The sequence below is a fragment of the Oncorhynchus mykiss genome, chromosome 7 (assembly GCF_057628025.1).
Source record: "Oncorhynchus mykiss isolate SJ-2025 chromosome 7, ASM5762802v1, whole genome shotgun sequence".
NCBI classification, from domain to species: domain Eukaryota; kingdom Metazoa; phylum Chordata; class Actinopteri; order Salmoniformes; family Salmonidae; genus Oncorhynchus; species Oncorhynchus mykiss.
The window spans coordinates 22,869,327-22,888,449 of NC_143028.1; the positions used below are offsets into that span (position 1 = coordinate 22,869,327).

At 44.0% G+C, this 19,123-nt stretch overlaps 1 protein-coding gene and 1 pseudogene across 2 annotated transcripts in view; both read right to left on the minus strand.

The window, feature by feature from the left end:
• The window catches only part of LOC110527600 (zinc finger protein 385B), a 148,878-nt gene that overhangs the window by 53,872 nt on the left and 75,883 nt on the right, over positions 1 to 19,123 (minus strand). For both annotated transcript variants that reach the window (XM_021608989.3, XM_021608990.3), the window contains one exon: positions 9,895 to 10,037. In XM_021608989.3, coding sequence (XP_021464664.3) covers positions 9,895 to 10,037 — 143 coding nt within the window. The remainder of the gene's footprint in view (positions 1 to 9,894; positions 10,038 to 19,123) is intronic.
• On the minus strand, positions 4,088 to 5,452 carry LOC149982350 (uncharacterized; annotated as a pseudogene).

The following is a 19,123-nucleotide window of genomic DNA, read 5'->3' on the forward strand; positions in this document are numbered from 1 at the left end:
TCCAATGTTTCATTGGGTTCTCAAACTATTATTGCCGGTTCATTCATAACTTTTGTTTATACTGCCACTCCCCTTACTGCCCTTACCAGCCAAAAGACTCTGATCCAGGTACCATCCCCATACCAACGGGCAGACGGAATGCCTGAACCAAGAAATAGGGAAGTACCTCGGCCAACAATGTTCTGCCTCTCCACACTTTTTATGGCCTGGGCCGAATACGCTCAGAACTCACTCATGCATTCATCCTTCCACCTTACTTCGTTTCACTTGGTTACCAACCCCCCATATTTCCCTGGGAGGCAAAGCCTGGTACTGTCCCAGCTGTCGATGTCTGGTTTTGGCGTAGTAGCGGATATGGGAGACAACTCACCGGCATCTGCAGGAAGCCTATAATACCCAGAAACGCTTTGCCGACATACGCCGCCAACCTACGCCACACTTTCACCCCGGACAGCATGTGTGGCTTTCTACCAGAGACATCCGGCTCCGCCTCCCCTGCAAAAAGTTCTGTCCTCGCTTCATTTGTCCCTTCAAGATAACCCATCGCATCAACCCTGTCACGTACCCCCTCCAGTTACCCCGTCAATATAAAGTCTCCTTGTCCTTCCATGTGTCTCTGTTAAAACTGGTCACCTACAGTCCTCTTCATCCTCCAGTCTCTACCCACAGCCCCCACCGTTGGACATTGGAGGGGAACCTGCCTACGCCATTCAGGCCATCCTTGATTTCAAACACCTGAGAGCCCTATCCACTATCTAGTGGACTGGGAAGGTTATGGGCTTGAAGGGGGGGTGGGCTACCTCGGGGGTGAGGTCCGGCAAGTCAACCTTGTGTTCTGTTTCTTTTGTGTTCTTGAACGTAGCCCTGTCTTTCATTTTTGTTCATGGATTTCACCTGTGTTAGTTACCCACCTGGTCTCATCAGCTCCTTATTTAGTTCAGTTCATTCTGTTTGTGCCAATTTGACTCAACTAAGCCTTTTCCTAGCTCGTTTGTGCGAACCAGTTATAGTCTTCAGTCCTAGTTTTGATTGACCTGCCTGTTTGCCTTGCCTGCATTTGACCACGATTCATGCGTTCTGCGAGGATGAAATAAACACCTGCTGCCCTCTGCGTGTGAATCTACACGTGTGATTTCTTGGATGATGAAGTTCGCATTTATCTTTTATGCTCTGTTGCTTTCATAATAAAAGGTCAAATTGAGGAATAAAGTTTAAGACCTTAATTTTCCATCAGTACAAAAAAATATTTAGATGTTGTTCAGACAACAATGCTGTTTAGACGCGTTTGTTGCGTCGTACATTCTGTTGCTACTGTTCCAGTCACATTTTTGAGAGCATACGCTGCAGGGACCACTCAACAAATATGTGATCATACGCGTCAAAGGGTTCAGCATATTTTAGTAATTACATTTACTTTTGAGACTTAAGTATATGTAAAACCAAATACTTTTACTCCGGTAGTATTTTACTGGGGTGATGACAATTGGGTATTTTTTCCACTACTGGTTCTAACTCAAACACCTTATAAGGGTATGTGTAGGAGCAATAATTTATCATTTGGGCAGAGCAAAGCAGCAAGAGAGAGAGAATATAATGTTTAAAACAAGTGGCGATGTCACGACTTCCGCCGAAGTTGGTCCCTCTCCTTGTTCGGGCGGTGTTCGACAGTCGACGTCACCGACCTTCTAGCCATCGCTGATCCATTTTTCATTTTCCATTGGTTTTGTCTTGTCTTACATCACACCTGGTTTGAATCCCATCAATTACATGTTGTGTATTTCACCCTCTGTTTCCCCTCATGTCCTTGTCGGTGATTGTTTGTTGTATGTTTGTGCAAGATTATGTTCTGGTGCGTGACGGGTGTTTCACCCCATTATTTTATTTTGTACATTTTGGTTAACGGAGTTTCTGAGTACTTATTAAACTGCTTCGTTTATACCAAGTTCATTCTCCTGCGCCTGACTTCCCTGCCACCAGCACGCACCCCATTACAGGCGAGGTGCAGTGTTTGAGTGTTTGTTGACTTAACAGGCATTGAGAGGTCCTGTGTGGCAAATGTCAAGTCTGGAGCCAGGAATGCTTGGCATGAAGAGCTGAGGCTCGCCAGTTTTACATATCCTGGCGCGGGAACAAAGAGGTTGTGTGCTGTGGGATGCATAAAACATGAGCAGCAAACGAAGATGCAAGCTGTAGCATACACTAGCAGAAAAAGGCAACTAACGACACTGATGCACACACGCACATGCCCACGCACACACACACATGCAAAGCTGTGGTTCTCACTGTTGCAGTGTTATAGACCATTAAAGCCTAATAGGCTCAACCTAACACACACCTGACTGTAACAGATGCTTGGAACAAGACAAATATATTCTGACAAGGCATGCACAAGAAAAACTCATTTGATCAAGCGGTGGCAATAGTCATGGCACCATGTGACCTATTTTGTAACGGTCACTCACAAATGTGCTTGTCGGTGTGTTCAGGCTTGTCACTCACACGTGCTGGTTTGTCGCTGGCTTGCTATTGTGAGTGCTTGCTTGTTTTGGTATCTGTCGGTCTATGGATGAGTGTGTGTGAGTATGTTTGTCTATTACCTTGTTTATTGTCCATCCACTAATATCAGTCAAGTTAGCATCAGTCAAGTTAGCACCTCTTGCCTTACCTAGCCCCTGGATACAGTTGAATCGCGTCCGTTAAAATTTTGATCAGGGCCTTTTTTTGGCCTGGTTGCCCTCTAGTTGCCCATTGTCTACGTCCCAAATGGCACCCTATTTAGTGCACAACTTTGATCACAGTCCAAAGAGCTTTAGTCAAAGGAAGTGCACTATATTGGGAAAAGGCTACCCTTTGGAACGCAGACATTATCTGCTGTGTTTGCTTTCCAACAAGTATTGATTACACAGTCTCAGAATGGAGGGCACGCACCGGCTCTGGGGCTATGATGCAATCATGTAGAAATCATTTTCCGCATGCCCAGCCACACACCACTAATCAGCCTGATAGATGGGTACGCGGAATCGTTCTAATGAAGTCTTGCCTAGTCATTCATCACAGGAAGTAGTGTGTGTATATATTTATGTGTGCAAACATAAGCACGCATACACACACACAGACACATTCACACACAGAATGCCCTTTTAGATTACTAACGGAGATACAGTAGTTCAACCAGAAAATCAAGGGCTTTCACTTTCTGAACAGACATATCAATGTGTATAGGTTATAGTCTGGTGTATTCAAACATTAATCCCAGCACTCACTCACTCACTCACTCACTCACTCACTCACTCACTCACTCACTCACTCACTCTCTCTCTCTTGTACAGGTAAACTTTCCCTAACCAGTAACTCGTACTCTTACCCTAACCCTAAAACTAAACCTAGCTCCTGACCCTAATTCTAACCCTAACACTAATTCTAACCTTAACTTCTTTGGGGTACCCCCCCCCCTCTTCTCAATTTCCGCCTAAAGACACCCTAATCAAACTGCCTGTAGCTCAGGCCCAGAGGCAAGGATATGCATATTCAAATGATGGTATCATTTGAAAGGAAACACTCGGAATTGTGGAAATGTGAATTGAATGTAGGAGAATATAACACAATACATCTGGTAGAATAAAATACAAGGAAATACACATACGTTTTCTGTTTTTTATTGTTGCCGCATCATCTTTCAAATGGCCAAGAACAGCCAAACATACAGATAGGATGCTGTGGATAATTTGAATGAAGGACATAAGATGGCAATAATTGCTGAGCAAAGTTTTAGACAGATAACTTAAAAAATGAGCGAGCTACATGACATTGAGCATGAAGTCACCCAGGTGTCCCACACAAATGCACCCAAGTGGCCGAATTGGTACAGTGATACATTTTGAAGGAAAGAACTATATACAAAATACATAAATGCTATTCTAACACACCCCCCAAAAATGTATATATATATATATATATGAAAAATAAAATATAATAAATAATAATAAACAAACAAATAACAAGGGTAACTATTTACACATTTTCTATTTACAATATTGTGAAAACCCTCAGTCCTCTACACAATATTGTGCTGCTGGTGCCATGGCCCATAGCAGTCTCTTTCTGCTGTAAAGCAGAGGCTTACTGAACAGGTCTTGCAGGCATCAACGATGCTGGGGTAGAGAGGTTTTATTTTACAGAGCCTATCAAACCTTGGTGTGCCTCTCTTCTTGTCATTCTCCCCATCAACTTCTGGGTCACTGATGTGAAGCGCCCGTGAGATAGAAACCTTTTACAAGACATGACAGTCATGGGGAAAGGCAGTTGATAGAGAGCTGATGTTTTCCAGTAGTCCCTTAGAGTTTTCAACTTTACCAGCCCCATGTAAATGACCATTGAAAAGTAGCAGAAAAGGTCTGACATGGAAATGGTCTTCCATGCCTCTTTCTTTCCTGCCTGCTTCTTAGCCCCATACTTATTGGTGTTCGCCACCAGGGAATCAACAACTGACGAGGTGAAAAACAGTTGAAAAAGTTGAAGGGGGGCGGCACTTTGCAGTCATGTCTATTTGAGGTTCTGGCTGCCTTTTGGGTCTAAAAACTGGTGGATTTGGTTCCACGTCATCTTCTAACACAGAGTGCCAACGACCCTCTGGCCCTCTGTCTGCAGGTTTCTCTCTTCCCCACCTCCTTTTCTTTGTCACTGACTTCACAACTCTAGATGGCCGGGTAGGTGTGGAGCCGGAGACAGCGGGGGTCCGGCTGGATGAACCAGCTTCAGAGGGAGATGGACACCTAGACATTGGCGGCTCATAATCAGAATCACTGCCACTGTGAAATATTTAAAAAATCAGTAACAATACTTTCATGTATGAGCCCTGTATCAACACATAAAATAAACATACATATATATAGAGTACAGGGAACATCATCTCTGGTGAAGTGGTGTTCCATTCCATGTTTATGTAAAATACATTTCAAAAATATATCACACACACACAGTATTGCCAATGTGTACTTTACACATTTCATTACAGATTATATTTTTATATATTGCAAATAAAATAAGAAAAAAAATATATATCTAAAATGAATAATATTTCATATTAATTTCAAACAATGACATTAGCATTAGAACCAATCCAGCATGGCATCCTCTCCGTGCAGAAACATTTCTTCCGCCTAGGAGTCAGAACTAGCAAAACTAGCTTCGCTGAAAGATTCATCTTCCTGAAGAAACTAGGTCTCGCTGTCTCGATCAATTTCCTCTATAATTTGGGTTAAATCTGTATACCTAGATTTTGTTTTAGCTTTTATTCGCCATAATTTAAATATATAAACTTGTTGAAAATGCTGTTGAATATGTATTGCTATGCGTAACACTCGTGGCTCCGTCAAGTAGGATTTGCAATGGCGAATGAACCTCTTTTACGACAGAGTTTACGACACAGGCTGGTCTTCGAATGTATAACCATTACATATTGCCGTTTACCTCAGCTAATTGGCTATCTTTCAATCTAAATTTCAAGAGGATCAGTGGTCATTGGGCCAAAATACAGTCAATCAACGATAGACCGGTCCTACCATTGGTGCGCAATGAGGTCATTGATTGGTGTCTTCAAATCGTTTTTTTCCGGTCAATACGTCCCGGGAAAAGAACCATCATGTATGGTTGTGTTAGTAACAACCAGAGGATTGCAATGAAACCAACCATGACTGGATACACTTCGTCCAAAGTTGAATGAGACGGAAATCACGACGCAACCGGTTCACAAATGTTTTGTGTTAGGCTATAAAATGTATTTTATCAAACAAAACGAACATTCACTGGGTAGTTAGGACACATTGCCACCAGAGGAAGATCTTCAATGGTAAGCAATTTATTTTATTGTTATTTCTGACTTTCGTGACGCTGATGCTTGGTTGGAGAATGCTAGTAATACTTGTGTGTGTGGGGCGCCGTCTTCAGAAAATCGCATGTTTGCGCCATAGAGGCCTATCGATGGGATATAACCTTCTGTTAAGAGAGCAGGGGCTAGATTGGGTGAGCACAATACTATGCCACCTATTGCCCTGCCTATTCTCTTCGCTCGGAAAACGAGTAACCACTGCAAATTATAACTATGAATAACTGCTCGCTGTTCCCATGAACGATGCATGGACACTGCTGACCTCATGCCAGGGCAGCGGAGTATCTCTTACACTCCACCACAACACTGTTTTATTTTACAACGCATGGTCAGATTGTATACCTGTCATATGAGGACGTTTTGCTAACATATTTCTAGCAGCCAGAAAAGGCTGTCTATCTGGTTGTCATCTGGTTATATGACATATTCTTTCAATAATTTTCAAAATCATGAAAAAGGTATCTTTAATTAACTGGTTAAAACAGAGAACATGTAGCAACACATCTACCACGGTGATCCTCAACACTGAAGCTCCCCAGGGGTGCGTGCTCAGTCCCGTCCTGTACTCCCTGTTCACCCACGACTGCATAGCCAGGCACGACTCCAACACCATCATTAAGTTTACTGAACGACACAACAGTAATCACCATCAACGACAAGACAGCCTATAGGGAGGAGGTCAGAGACCTGGCCGGGTGGTGCCAGAATAACAACCTATCCCTCAACGTAACCAAGACTAAGGAGATGATTGTGGACTACAGGAAAAGGAGCACCGAGCACGTCCCCATTCTCATCGATGGGGCTGTAGTGGAGCAGGTTGAGAGCTTCAAATTCCTTGGTGTCCACATCAACAACAAACTAGAATGGTCCAAACACACCAAGACAGTCGTGAAGAGGGCACGACAAAGCCTATTCCCCCTCAGGAAACTAAAAAGATTTGGCATGGGTCCTGAGATCCTCAAATGGTTCTACAGCTGCAACATTGAGAGCATCCTGACCGTTTGCATCACTGCCTGGTATGGCAATTGCTCGGCTTCTGACCGCAAGGCACTTCAGAGGGTAGTGCACACGGCCCAGTACGTCACTGGGGCAAAGCTGCCTGCCATCCAGGACCTCTACACCAGGCGGTGCCAGAGGAAGGCCCTGAAAATGGTCAAAGACCCCAGCCACCCCAGTCATAGACTGTTCTCTCTACTACCGAATGGCAAACGGAACTGGCGTGCCAAGTCTAGGACAAAAAGGCTTCTCAACAGTTTTTACCCCCAAGCCATAAGACTCCTGAACAGATAACCAAATGGTTACCCGGACTATTTGCATTGTGTGCCGCCCCCCAACCCCTCTTTTACGCTGTTGCTACTCTCTATTTATCTTATATGCATAGTCAACTATACACTTTAACTATACATGAATGTACATACTACCTCAATAAGCCTCACTAACCGGTGTCTGTATATAGCCTTGCTACTCTTATTTCAAATGTCTTTTTACTGTTGTTTTATTTCTTTACTTACCTAGACACACACACACACACACACACACACACACACACACTTTTTTTTCTCCACACTATTGGTTAGATCCTGTAAATAAGCATTTCACTGTTGTATTCGGTGCACGTGACAAATAAACTTTGATTTGATTAGTTGGTTGTAAACTGGTTGTATGTCTTCTCAACCAGAAAACAAATTCACAACCAGAAAATAACATTATTAAATATTGTGTGCCAAAAAAAGTGAGAAACAAAACAGTTCTAGGTCCTTCTGAGTGCTCTTCGGGCCAAGCGTCTGTCATGACGCCTGACCCCCTTCTCTATCTCTCCACAGTTTTATGACTAAATGGCAGGTTGTAAATTCCTTGAAGACACCCTCTCCTCGTTAGGACATGCAGTATGGGGAGAGAGGACTTCACAGTGGAACAAAGAAGCGGTTCCCACAAACTCCTACATCCCCCAAAAATTTTGAGACTGTGGAACCGGTCAGTGGGGAAGCAAAAAATGACCATGTCGAATTTGTTTTATTTGGTGACCTCATGAAAGACAGGAGACACACATTGAGAAGTATACACATAATTGTTTTTCATCGTAACTTACGATCAGTCAGTGGCCATGCTCCCGTGAGCACAGACATTACACGGCGTCATGGAACGCGCCCCCGTTTCTACTGAAAGTATAAAACCTACTTCCGACAAAATTTACATTAGACCATTGCTTCCGGTGTGTGAAGTGGTTCTATCTGTGACCTGAATGATCCACCATTGAGACCAGAAAACATGGAAGCTGTCACTACATGTTGAAATGGTTGGCAACTCTACCAAAAGGACAAGACCAGAGAACGTGGAGATCATCCACGCTGAAATGGTTAAGAAATGATAAAATACCAATTCCAGATTATGGCAAGAACAGCTCCAATAATCAAAGTGAAAGGACAGTCCATCATTACTTTAAGACACGAAGGTCAGTCAATACAGAAAATTTGGTCAGTCAATACGGAAAATTTAAGGAACTTTGTGCAGTCGCAAAAACCATCAAGCGCAATGATGAAACTGGCACTCATGAGAACCGCCAAAGGAAAGGAAGACCCAGAGTTACCTCTGCTGCAGAGGATAAGTTCATTAGAGTAACCAGTCTCAGAAATTGCAGTCCAAATAAATGCTTCGCAGAGTTCAAGTAACAGACACAATTCACATCAACTGTTCAGAGGAGACTGTGTGAATCAGGCCTTCATGGTCGAAATTTCCTCAATGAAACCACTACTAAATGACACCAATAAGAAGAAGAGACTTGCTGGGGCCAAGAAACAAGAGCAATGGACATTAGACCGGTGGAAATTGTCCTTTGGTCTGGAGTCCAAATTGGAGATTTTTGGTTCCAACCGCTGTCTTTGTGAGACGCGGTGTTGGTGAACGGATGATCTCTGTAAGTGTATTTCCCACAGTAAATCATGGAGGAGGAGGTGTTATGGTATGGCCTTGCTGGTGACACTGTCTGTATTTAGAATTAAAGGCACACTTAACCAGTATGACTACCACAGCATTCAGCAGCAATGCACCATCCCATCTGGTTTGGGCTTAGTGGGACTATCATTTGTGTTATATGTGTTATTTCATAGGCGCAATAAGCATAAATTGCAATTATGTAAGGAATTGGGAGGCCACTTGATTTCAACATCTAAACAAAGTATAACAGTTAGTATAACAGTCTTTGGCTAAAATGCTACTAGCGGTACTTGGTACCGCAATGCCACACACGACAAGCTGTACTTGGTACAGCGCGACAAGCTGTACTTGGTACTGCACGACAAGCTGTACTTGGTACTGCACGACAAGCTGTACTTGGTACTGCACGACAAGCTGTACTTGGTACTGCACGACAAGCTGTACTTGGTACTGCACGACAAGCTGTACTTGGTACTGCACGAAAAGCTGTACTTGGTACTGCACGACAAACTGAGCATGAATTTTCCAGGATCAATTTTCATTAATAGTGCTGTTTTAGTAGTGTCTGCTTTGCATGCAATTTGAGGAGTTGAGACATAAAAAGGGTATTGTTAGAAAGGTTAACAAATAATGTCTAAATGTCTTTCAGTGTCCTTATGACTGATTTTGTTGGACCAAACCTCAAATGCAAATGGCGAGTTAAAACCGCTTGTTAGAAAGGAAGAAGTGATCTTTCACCTTTGTTGTGAGTGGAAGGGAAGGGGCTAGGCATTTGTGAGGAAATGGTAAGGTGTGCACAGCACAGAATGAAGCGAAAGAGATGAGACCAAAAAGACATGAGAACAAGTGGACATAAATGCTCCTAAAAACAAGACATCTTTGATGAGGTAAGACAGTCGATCCAAGCTTATGAGCCATTTGTATATAGGTTGTATTAATTTGTATTAATTTTAAAGTCCCAAAATGGATGTACCAATCACCAACTTTAGATTTAATTGTCCAGCCCAAAGCATCACTTATCAATTCAGATCAGAGCAGTTCAGCGAGATAGTAAGTGATAGCAGGAGACTCACTGTGTTGAAGTTGGGGAAGAGTCCCACTGCTGATGTGGTGTCCACCGGGAAGGACATGAAGGACTTCATATCCAGAGTGGACTGCATCATAACAGGAGGGGTCCGCACCAACGCCGGGAGACAGCTGCTATGGAAGGCACTTCCTACAGAAAGAGAGAGAGAGAGAACGCAATTTAGCAACAGTAGAGAGAGAGAAAGCAATAGTGAGGGGAGGAAGAGACAGAGAGAAATTAGATACGTAAATGTCTTCCAAACTCACAGGAAACCATGGTTATATCTGCAGCAGTGCTTGCACACACATGTAATTCATTCCTACGGACGGCATCAAGAGGACGGAGGAAGAGGAGATGGAGCGTGGATAAGTATTTTATTTTATTTAACCTATATTTAACTAGGCAAGTCAGTTAAAAACACATTCTTATTTACAATGACAGCCTACACTGCCTTAGACCGCTGCGCCACCTGGGAGCCCAAGTATTCAGTGATGCGTGAGAGAGTAACAAGGCACACACACACACAACATGCCTTCAGAATTTCCCTACTGCATCACTTTTTTTGCTCTGCCACTGAGCTCATGGATCCCCTCGCAGACAATCATGTCATACAGTACGACGCACCAAGGGACTAGAATGCACCTGTGCTGAGGCAGCATGGTAATTCTGTGCCGAGTGAACCATTGACAAAATCCCACATCAATCCAGTCGAACATACATGCTGAATCTCCAGAAAACAGTCCCACTCAAAATAACCCAACACATCATAATATATAGCATAGTACATCCATTTTAGCAGACGGTTTTATCAAAAGCATCGTACAGACTAATACACACTGAAATGTAACTTGCAATATCTTATAACAACATTGTAGTTCATAGCTCTTGACTTAGATCATCACATAATCCATTATTGATGACGTGTAAGCAGACAGAATTCTATGAAAGCGTATAACTGATGAAATCCAATTAAAATGCAAACGACAACAATAAATCAATATTGAGTTTGCAATTTTGGCAGCTATACATCACAACAGGACGAATACATCACAGCAGAGTTTCAGAAAACGTGTCTAACTTTATTTTCAATATCTTTTCAGATAAAAACACACACTTTGGAATGTGGTTTTGGAGGAACGGAGGATCCTCGAGGCAACGTTAAGGTATATTTTTTTATATTACCTTTATTTAAGCAAGGAGTTTATTTGTACAAGGGTCTCTTTCACAAGGAAGCCCTGCATTTACAATTTCATTTGAGAAAATCAAAAATCAAATACAATATAAAACAAGTAAAATACCACACAACACACATTTACAAGAAAACAATTACATTCCTCAATAAGAAGGTGCCCATATCAATATTTTAAATTGCCCGAGCGGCACAAAAACATTCCATTGTAATGTCTTTTGTAGTTGGTTCCAGCAATGCGGTGCTTTAAAATTAAATGTGGATTTACCTAGTTTGGTGGAGACCTGAGGAACCTCAAGAGTTAAAACTTCTTAGGGATAGCCTCTTTCTTTTCAATTTCGCCTAAAATGACATACCAACTCTATCTCAGCTCAGGTCCTGAAGCAAGGATATGTATATTTACATATTTGATAGTAAACACTTTGAAGTTTGTGTATTGAATGTAGGAGAATGTGTATTGAATGTAGGAGAATGTGAATTGAATGTAGGAGAATATCACACAATAGATCTGGTGGAAGAAAATACAAAGAAAAAAACTACTGTTTTTTCCTACAACCATCTTTGAAATGCAAGAGAAAAGTCCCAGTTCTAGCAATCACTCCAAGTCTGATGGTGTCCACAAGATGGCAGCAGCCATATTAAAAGTTCAACATTTGCAAAAACAACCAATTTCTATAACTTCATCAATCAATTATAATTTTTGTCCAAAAGGAAAAGGCATGCTGTTGTACAAGGTTAGTAGCTACATTTTAGGACACATACAGGGTTACCGGATACTCCCGTAAAGCCCAGCTCATTGGCTATCTAGCTAGCTTTGTTGACCCTGATGGGTGCTTATTTGACAAAGTTAGAGTCGTTCAAGTGAAGACCGCCCGCGCCATCGGCGTGCCATGAAGGCGTCGCTCTCTGACCAAATATAGTGTCCTGTAGTATATACTACACCGCTAATTGACATAGTGAAGTCTGGTTACATTCTAGGATCTCTGAGGAATACATGCGGACGTGATTTGGCTGGTTGACACAACGTTTAGGGTTAGATTTTCACAGATTCATTTCTTTGCAAATTGAACGAGTGGAAATACAAAATCGATCGCGCATGCTATATGGACCTTTCTAGGATATGAAAAATGATTTTATCTAACAAAACAACACCATGTTATCTCTGGGACCCTTTAGATGATAGATCAGAGCAAGATTTCAGAATGTAAGTACACGTTTCACCTTCAGAGGTGAATTTATCAAACCTAATGTGCGTGAAAAGTGTTTTGTTGTTAGGAGCTCTCCTCAAACAATAGCATGGCATTTTTTCGCAGTAATAGCTACTATAAATTGGACAGTGCAGTTATGTTAACAAGAATTTAAGCTTTCAGCCGATATAAGACACTTATAAGTACCAACATTTATTTATTCTCTAAAAGGCGCTGCATGATTTACAACTGTCCCGTTGACAGGACGCCGATCCGTTCCAGGTATGACGTGCTTTAAAATTAAATGCGGATTTACCTATGTCGGTGGAGACCTGAGGAACCTCAGGTTAACCAACCCCATGGTATCTCATGTTTTTATATTTTAACAGCAAAGTTAAGGTTAGAGCTTAGCAAACAAAAAGGGAATACAGAAGTGATTTACGGGACTTTAATGAAGACCAGCCAACCTTTTGGGTAAGTCTCTGAGACATCTAACATTTTCCAGTTGCCTTTCCCGTTGAAGTGGATGAAAAGCATGCCGTGTCATTTAAGGGAACCAATAACTCATGCACATCTGCATGGAATAAGGTCAACGTAAAGAGTGTCTATTGAAAATTATTGAAAACATGGAGCAGGCTAACTGACAGCTTAATTCAGAGCTTTAGGTTAACGGCCTCAATTAGATCCTCTTTCCTAAGGTCATACCAAACTCTCGATGCAATAGAGCATCCTTCTCATCTCTTTTGTTGAAATATTCATTTGACAATGTCAGGCCATAGAAAAAAAAACATTTGAACAAAAGCTATTGGTGCCTGAGGCTGGCCTTGTCGTTAAAGCATGTATATGATTCCTCTGCCTGCCATGGTACAAATCTCAGCATCTACCGGCCCTACACTGCAGCTCCCTTCTCTCTATCTCCCCTTCATTTCATACTATTTCTGTCAAACAATAAAATATGGATGGACAGTAACATTTTGCAGGTATAATTTTACTAATTAAAACATGATTGAGAAATTATGCTCAAATATCAATATAAGTTATAGCACAGCACACCGGTAGCAGATATACACTGGTCATATTAGTGATGCTGTAATCAGAAAGAAACGTATGCTAACAATCTCTTTGAACTCTCATCAATATTCAAAGCAGTGATCGCAGCTCCACAGCCAGACTGGAGAGAGACAAAAACAGCCGGCACACTCTGTTCTGAATAACATCAAGGCAATTTGAAATCTGAAATAGTCACTAAGGAAACACAATTACGATTCAAATAAATGTTGAGCAAATTACAATACCAAAACAAAATTATTTAATGGCAGCACGCACACACCATTTTTTCAGCCTGGATAATACCTGCCAGCCTTGGACCGTTTTTCTCCACTACAACGCCAGATTCCTGCCGTAAACCCTGGACCATTGATCATCACATCTAGCTAGCTCCCACTGAGTGACCCAGCCCCGAAGCTAGCCCTGAGCCAGGCGCATCTCCCGGCTAGCAAACAAAATTACCACAACTACACTACCTCTTTCGCCATCTGGCCCGGCGCCCCCACCGTACCACCACAAGTGGCCCGCAGACGTATTTCCATCAGCTGTGCCTTCAACCGGCCTTTGCCGGACGACGGAGCAGACGCTTCTCCTTACCCCGGACTGCTAACTTTAAACGCTGTGTCTCCTGCGTGCTAGCATGGTAACAAATACCTAGCGGCTTGCCTGTTTCATCTATTGCTGTACACTGGACCCTATGATCACTTGGCAACATAGTTGATGCCTGCTGGACTGTTCATTTATCATGGTACTCCACTTTGTTTACCTAAGTTTATCTGTCGGCCCTAGCCCCGAACTGTGTGTAGTTAACCGTGTGTAGTTAATCCTGTGTGTAGTTAACCAACCCTCTCTGCCCATTCATGGCCATTTTACCTGTTGTTGTTGTCTTAGCTGATTAGCTCTTGTTGTCTTACACGTTGATGACTTAGCAATCTCCCAATCAACACCTGTGATTGCTTTATGCCTCGCTTTATGTCTCTCTCAAATGTCAATATGCCTTGTATACTGTTGTTTAGGGTAATTATCGTTGTTTTAGTTTACTGCGGAGCCCCTAGTTCCACTGTACATGCCTTAGATACCTCTTTGTCCCAACCTCCTACACATGTGACCTCACCCAGTATAACCAGTATGTCCAGAGATGCAACCTCTCTTATCATCACTAAGTGCCTGGGCTTACCTCCACTTTACCCGCACCCCACCATACCCCTGTCTGCACATTATGCCCTGAATCTATTCTACCATGCCCAGAAATCTGCTCCTTTTATTCTCTGTCCCCAACGCACTAGACAACCAATTTTGCTAGCCTTTAGCCTTACCCTCATCCTACTCCTCCTCTGTTCCTCGGGTGGAGGGTAACCCAAGCCCTGCGTGTCCCCAGGCACTCTCATTTGTTGACTTCTGTAATTGAAAAAGCCTTGGTTTCATGACAGTTAACATCAGAAGCCTCCTCCCTAAGTTTGTTTTACTCACTGCTTTGGCACACTCCGCCAACCCTGATGTCCTTGCCGTGTCTGAATCCTGGCTTAGGAAGACCACCAAAAAATTCTGAGATTTCCATACCCAACTACAACATTTTCCGTCAATATAGAACTGCCAAAGGGGGAGGAGTTGCAATCTACTGCAGAGATAGCTTGCAAAGTTCTGTCATACTTTCCAGGTCTATGTCCAAACAGTTCGAGCTTCTAATTTAAAAATTAATCTCTCCAGAAATAAGTCTCACTGTTGCCGCCTGTTATAGACCCCTCTCAGCTCCCAGCTGTGCACTGGACACCATATGTGAATTGATTGCCCCCCCATCTATCTTCAGAGTTCGTTCTGTTAGGTGACCTAAACTGGAATATGCTTAACACCCCAGCAGTCCTACAATCTAAGCTAGATGCTCCCAATCTCACGATATGCAACTGTTCAGGGAAGTCAGGAACCAATACACACAGTCGGTCAGGATAGCAAATGCTAGCTTTTCAAACAGAAATGTGCATCCTGTAGCTCTAAATCCCAAAAGTTTTGGAACACTGTATTGTCCATGGAGAACAAGAGCACCTCCTCCCAGCTGCCCACTGCACTAAGGCTAGGTGACACGGTCACCATCAATAAATCCATGATAATCGAACATTTCAACAAGCATTTCTCAACGGCTGGCCATGCTTTCCTCCTGGCTACCACAACCCCAGCCAAGTACAACGCCTCGCAGCTACTTGCCCGAGCCTCCCCAGCTTCTCCTTCACCCAAATCCAGATCGCAGATGTTCTGAACTACTCTGGACGGTTCTGACCTAGAATACGTGGACAACTACAAATACCTAGGTGTCTGGCTAGACTGTAAACTCCTTCCAGACTCATATCAAACATCTCCAATCCAAAACCAAATCTAGAATCGGCTTCCTATTCAGCAACAAAGCCTCCTTCACTCATGCCGCCAAACTTACCCTAGTAAAACTGACTATCCTACCGATCCTCAACTTCGGCGATGTCATCTACAAAATAGCTTCCAATACTCTACTCAGCAAATTGGATGTAGTCTTTCACAGTGCCATCTGTTTTGTTACCAAAGCGCCTTATACCACCCACCACTGCGACCTGTATGCTCTAGTCGGCTGGCCCTCGCTACATATTTGTCGCAAGACCCACTGGCTCCAGGTCATCTATAAGTCTATGCTAGGTAAAGCTCCTTTTTTTTATCTCAGCTCACTGGTCACGATAACAACACCCACCTGTAGCACACGCTCCAGAAGGTATACCTCACTGGTCATCCCCAAAGCCAACACCTCCTTTGAACGCCTTTCCTTCCAGTTCTCTGCAGCCAGTGACTGGAACAAATTGCAAAAATCGCTGAAGCTGGAGACTTACATTTCCCTCACTAACATCAGCTATCTGTGCAGCTAATCGATCGCTGCAGCTGACCAAAGTCCATCTGTAAATAGCCCTCCCAATCTACCTACCACATCCTAATATTGTTTTTATTACTTTGCTGCTTTTTTGCACACCAAAATCACTACTTTACACACCATCATCTGCTCATCATCATCTGCTCATCTATCACTCCAGTGTTAATCTGCTAAATTGTAATTACTTTGCTACTATGGCCTATTTATTACCTTACCTCCTTGTGCCCTTTGCACACACTGTACATAGACTTTCTTTTTTTTCTATTGTGTTATTGTGTAACTATCGTTGTTGGAAGGATGGTCGGACCAAGATGCAGTGTGGTAGGTTACTATTTTTTTATTTATGATAGAGAGAGAGCTGGCACAACACGTCCTGGACAAACGACCTCCTTCATACGACAAGTGCGGGGAGCTGGCACAGGACGCACTGGGCTGTGAAGGCGCACTGGGGATGGATCATCACTGGAGTCTCCGGGCCATGGATCATCACTGGAGGCCTGGTACGTGGAGCTGGCACTGGATGTACTGGGCTGTGGAGGCGCACTGGAGGTCTGGAGCGTAGAGCTGGCACAACGTGTCCTGGACAAATGACCTTCGCACGAGAAGTGCGGGGAGCTGGCACAGGACACACTGGGCTGTGAAGGCGCACTGCAGATGGATCATCACTGGAGTCTCCGGGCCATGGATCATCACTGGAGGCTTTAGGCCATGGATCATCACACGAGGCTCCGGATTGCGAACCATTGCTGGAGGTGGCACAGGATGTACTGGGCTGTGGAGGTGCACTTGAGGTCTGGAGCGTAGAGCTGGCACAAACATGTCCTGGACAAATGACCTCCTTCGTACGACAAGTGCGGGGAGCTGGCACAGGACGCACTGGGCTGCGAAGGCGCACTGGGGATGGATCATCACTGTAGTCTCCGGGCCATGGATCATGACTGGAGGCTTTGGGACATGGATCATCACAGGAGGCTCAGGACAGCAAATCGCTGCTGGAGGTTCTGGACTGTGAACCATCGCTGGAGGTTCCGGGCAGGGAACCATCACTGGAGGCCTGGTGCGTGGAGCTGGCACAGGACGCACTGGGCTGTGAAGGCGCACTGGGGATGGATCATCACTGGAGTCTCCGGGCCATGGATCATCACTGGAGGCTTTGGGCAATGGATCATCACTGGAGGCTTTGGGACATGGATCATCACAGGAGGCTCTGGAATGTGAACGGTTGCTGGAGGTGGCACAGAATGTACTGGGCCGTGGAGGCGCACTGGAGGTCTGGAGCGTAGAGCTGGCACAACGCGTCCTGGGCAAATGACCTCCTTCGTACGACAAGTGCGGGGAGCTGGCACAGGTCGCACTGGGCTGTGAAGGCGCACTGGTGATGGATCATCACTGGAGTCTCCGGGCCATGGATCATCACTGGAGGCTTTGGGCCATGGATCATCACAGGAGGCTCCGGACTGCGAACCGTTGCTGGAGGTTCTGGACTGTGAACCATCGCTGGAGGTTCCGGGCAGGGAACCATCACTGGAGGCCTGGTGCGTGGAGCTGGCACAGGATGTACTGGGCCGTGGAGGCGCACTGAAGGTCTGGAGCGTAGAGCTGGCACACCGCGTCCTGGACAAATGAGGACACAGTGCGTAGAGCCGGTGTAGGATGTACTGGACATTGGAGGCGTACTGGAGACCAGGAGCACTGAGCCGGCACAACCCGTCCTTGACAAGTGCGGGGAGCTGGCACAGAACACACTGGGCTGTGGAGGTGCACTGGAGACACGGTGCGTAGAACTGGAAAACATGGCACCTGAACGGTGACCAACTCCACACGGTGAGTATAGGGAGTTGGTTCTGGTTCCCACCTTGGCTCCGCCAACCACCCTGTGTGCTTCCCCCCAATTTTTTTTTGAGCCTGCCTCTCGGGCTTCCGTTGTGGCCGCGAACCCCTGTGTCGTCGCTGTCCCTCCCTTGATACTTCCAATTGCTCCCATGGAAGGCGATCCTTTCCGGCCAGGATTTCCTCCCACGTCCAGGATCCCGTTCAATATATCCTCCCATGTCCAGGATGTCTGCTCCTCCTGGGCACGCTGCTTGGTCCGTGGGTGGTGGGATCTTCTGTAACGATCGTTGTTTGAAGGATGGTCAGACCAAGATGCAGCGTGGGGTAGGTTAATAATTTTTTATTTACGATAACCGGCACAAAACAAGAAATAGTAACAAATGAAACATACAGCTTTGTAGGGCTTAAAAGCAACAATACAAAATCAAGATCCCACACACAACAGGTGGAAAAAAGGCTGCCTAAATATGATCCCCAATCAGAGACAATGATAGACAGCTGCCTCTGATTGGGAACATACCAGGCCAACATAGAAAATAAAAAACTAGACTACCCACCCTAGTCACACCCTGGTCTAACCAAAATAGAGAAATAAAAGGTTCTCTAAGGTCAGGACGTGACATATTGACTGTACGCCTGTTTATTCCATGTGTAACTCTGTGTTGTTTCTGTCACACTGCTTTGCTTTATCTTGGCCAGGTCGCAGTTGTAAATGAGAACTTGTTCTCAACTAGCTTACCTGGTTAAATAAAGGTGAAATAAATACATATATTAAAAAAAACATGCACACATGCAGGCACATGAACAGAATTAGTGTATCTCTCTCTGAGAAATCCATCAAAAGATAGCTCTGCAAAATTATTACTATTACTGAGGCCTGTATTTGTTTGCTTGAATTTCGAGTGCACATTTACTTATATACTCAGCAAAAAAATTAAATGTCCTCTTACTGTCAACTGCGTTTATTTTCAGCAAACTTAACATGTGTAAATATTTGTATGAACATAACAAGATTCAACAACTGAGACATAAACTGAACAAGTTCCACAGACATGTGACTAACAGAAATGGAATAATGTGTCCCTGAACAAAGGGC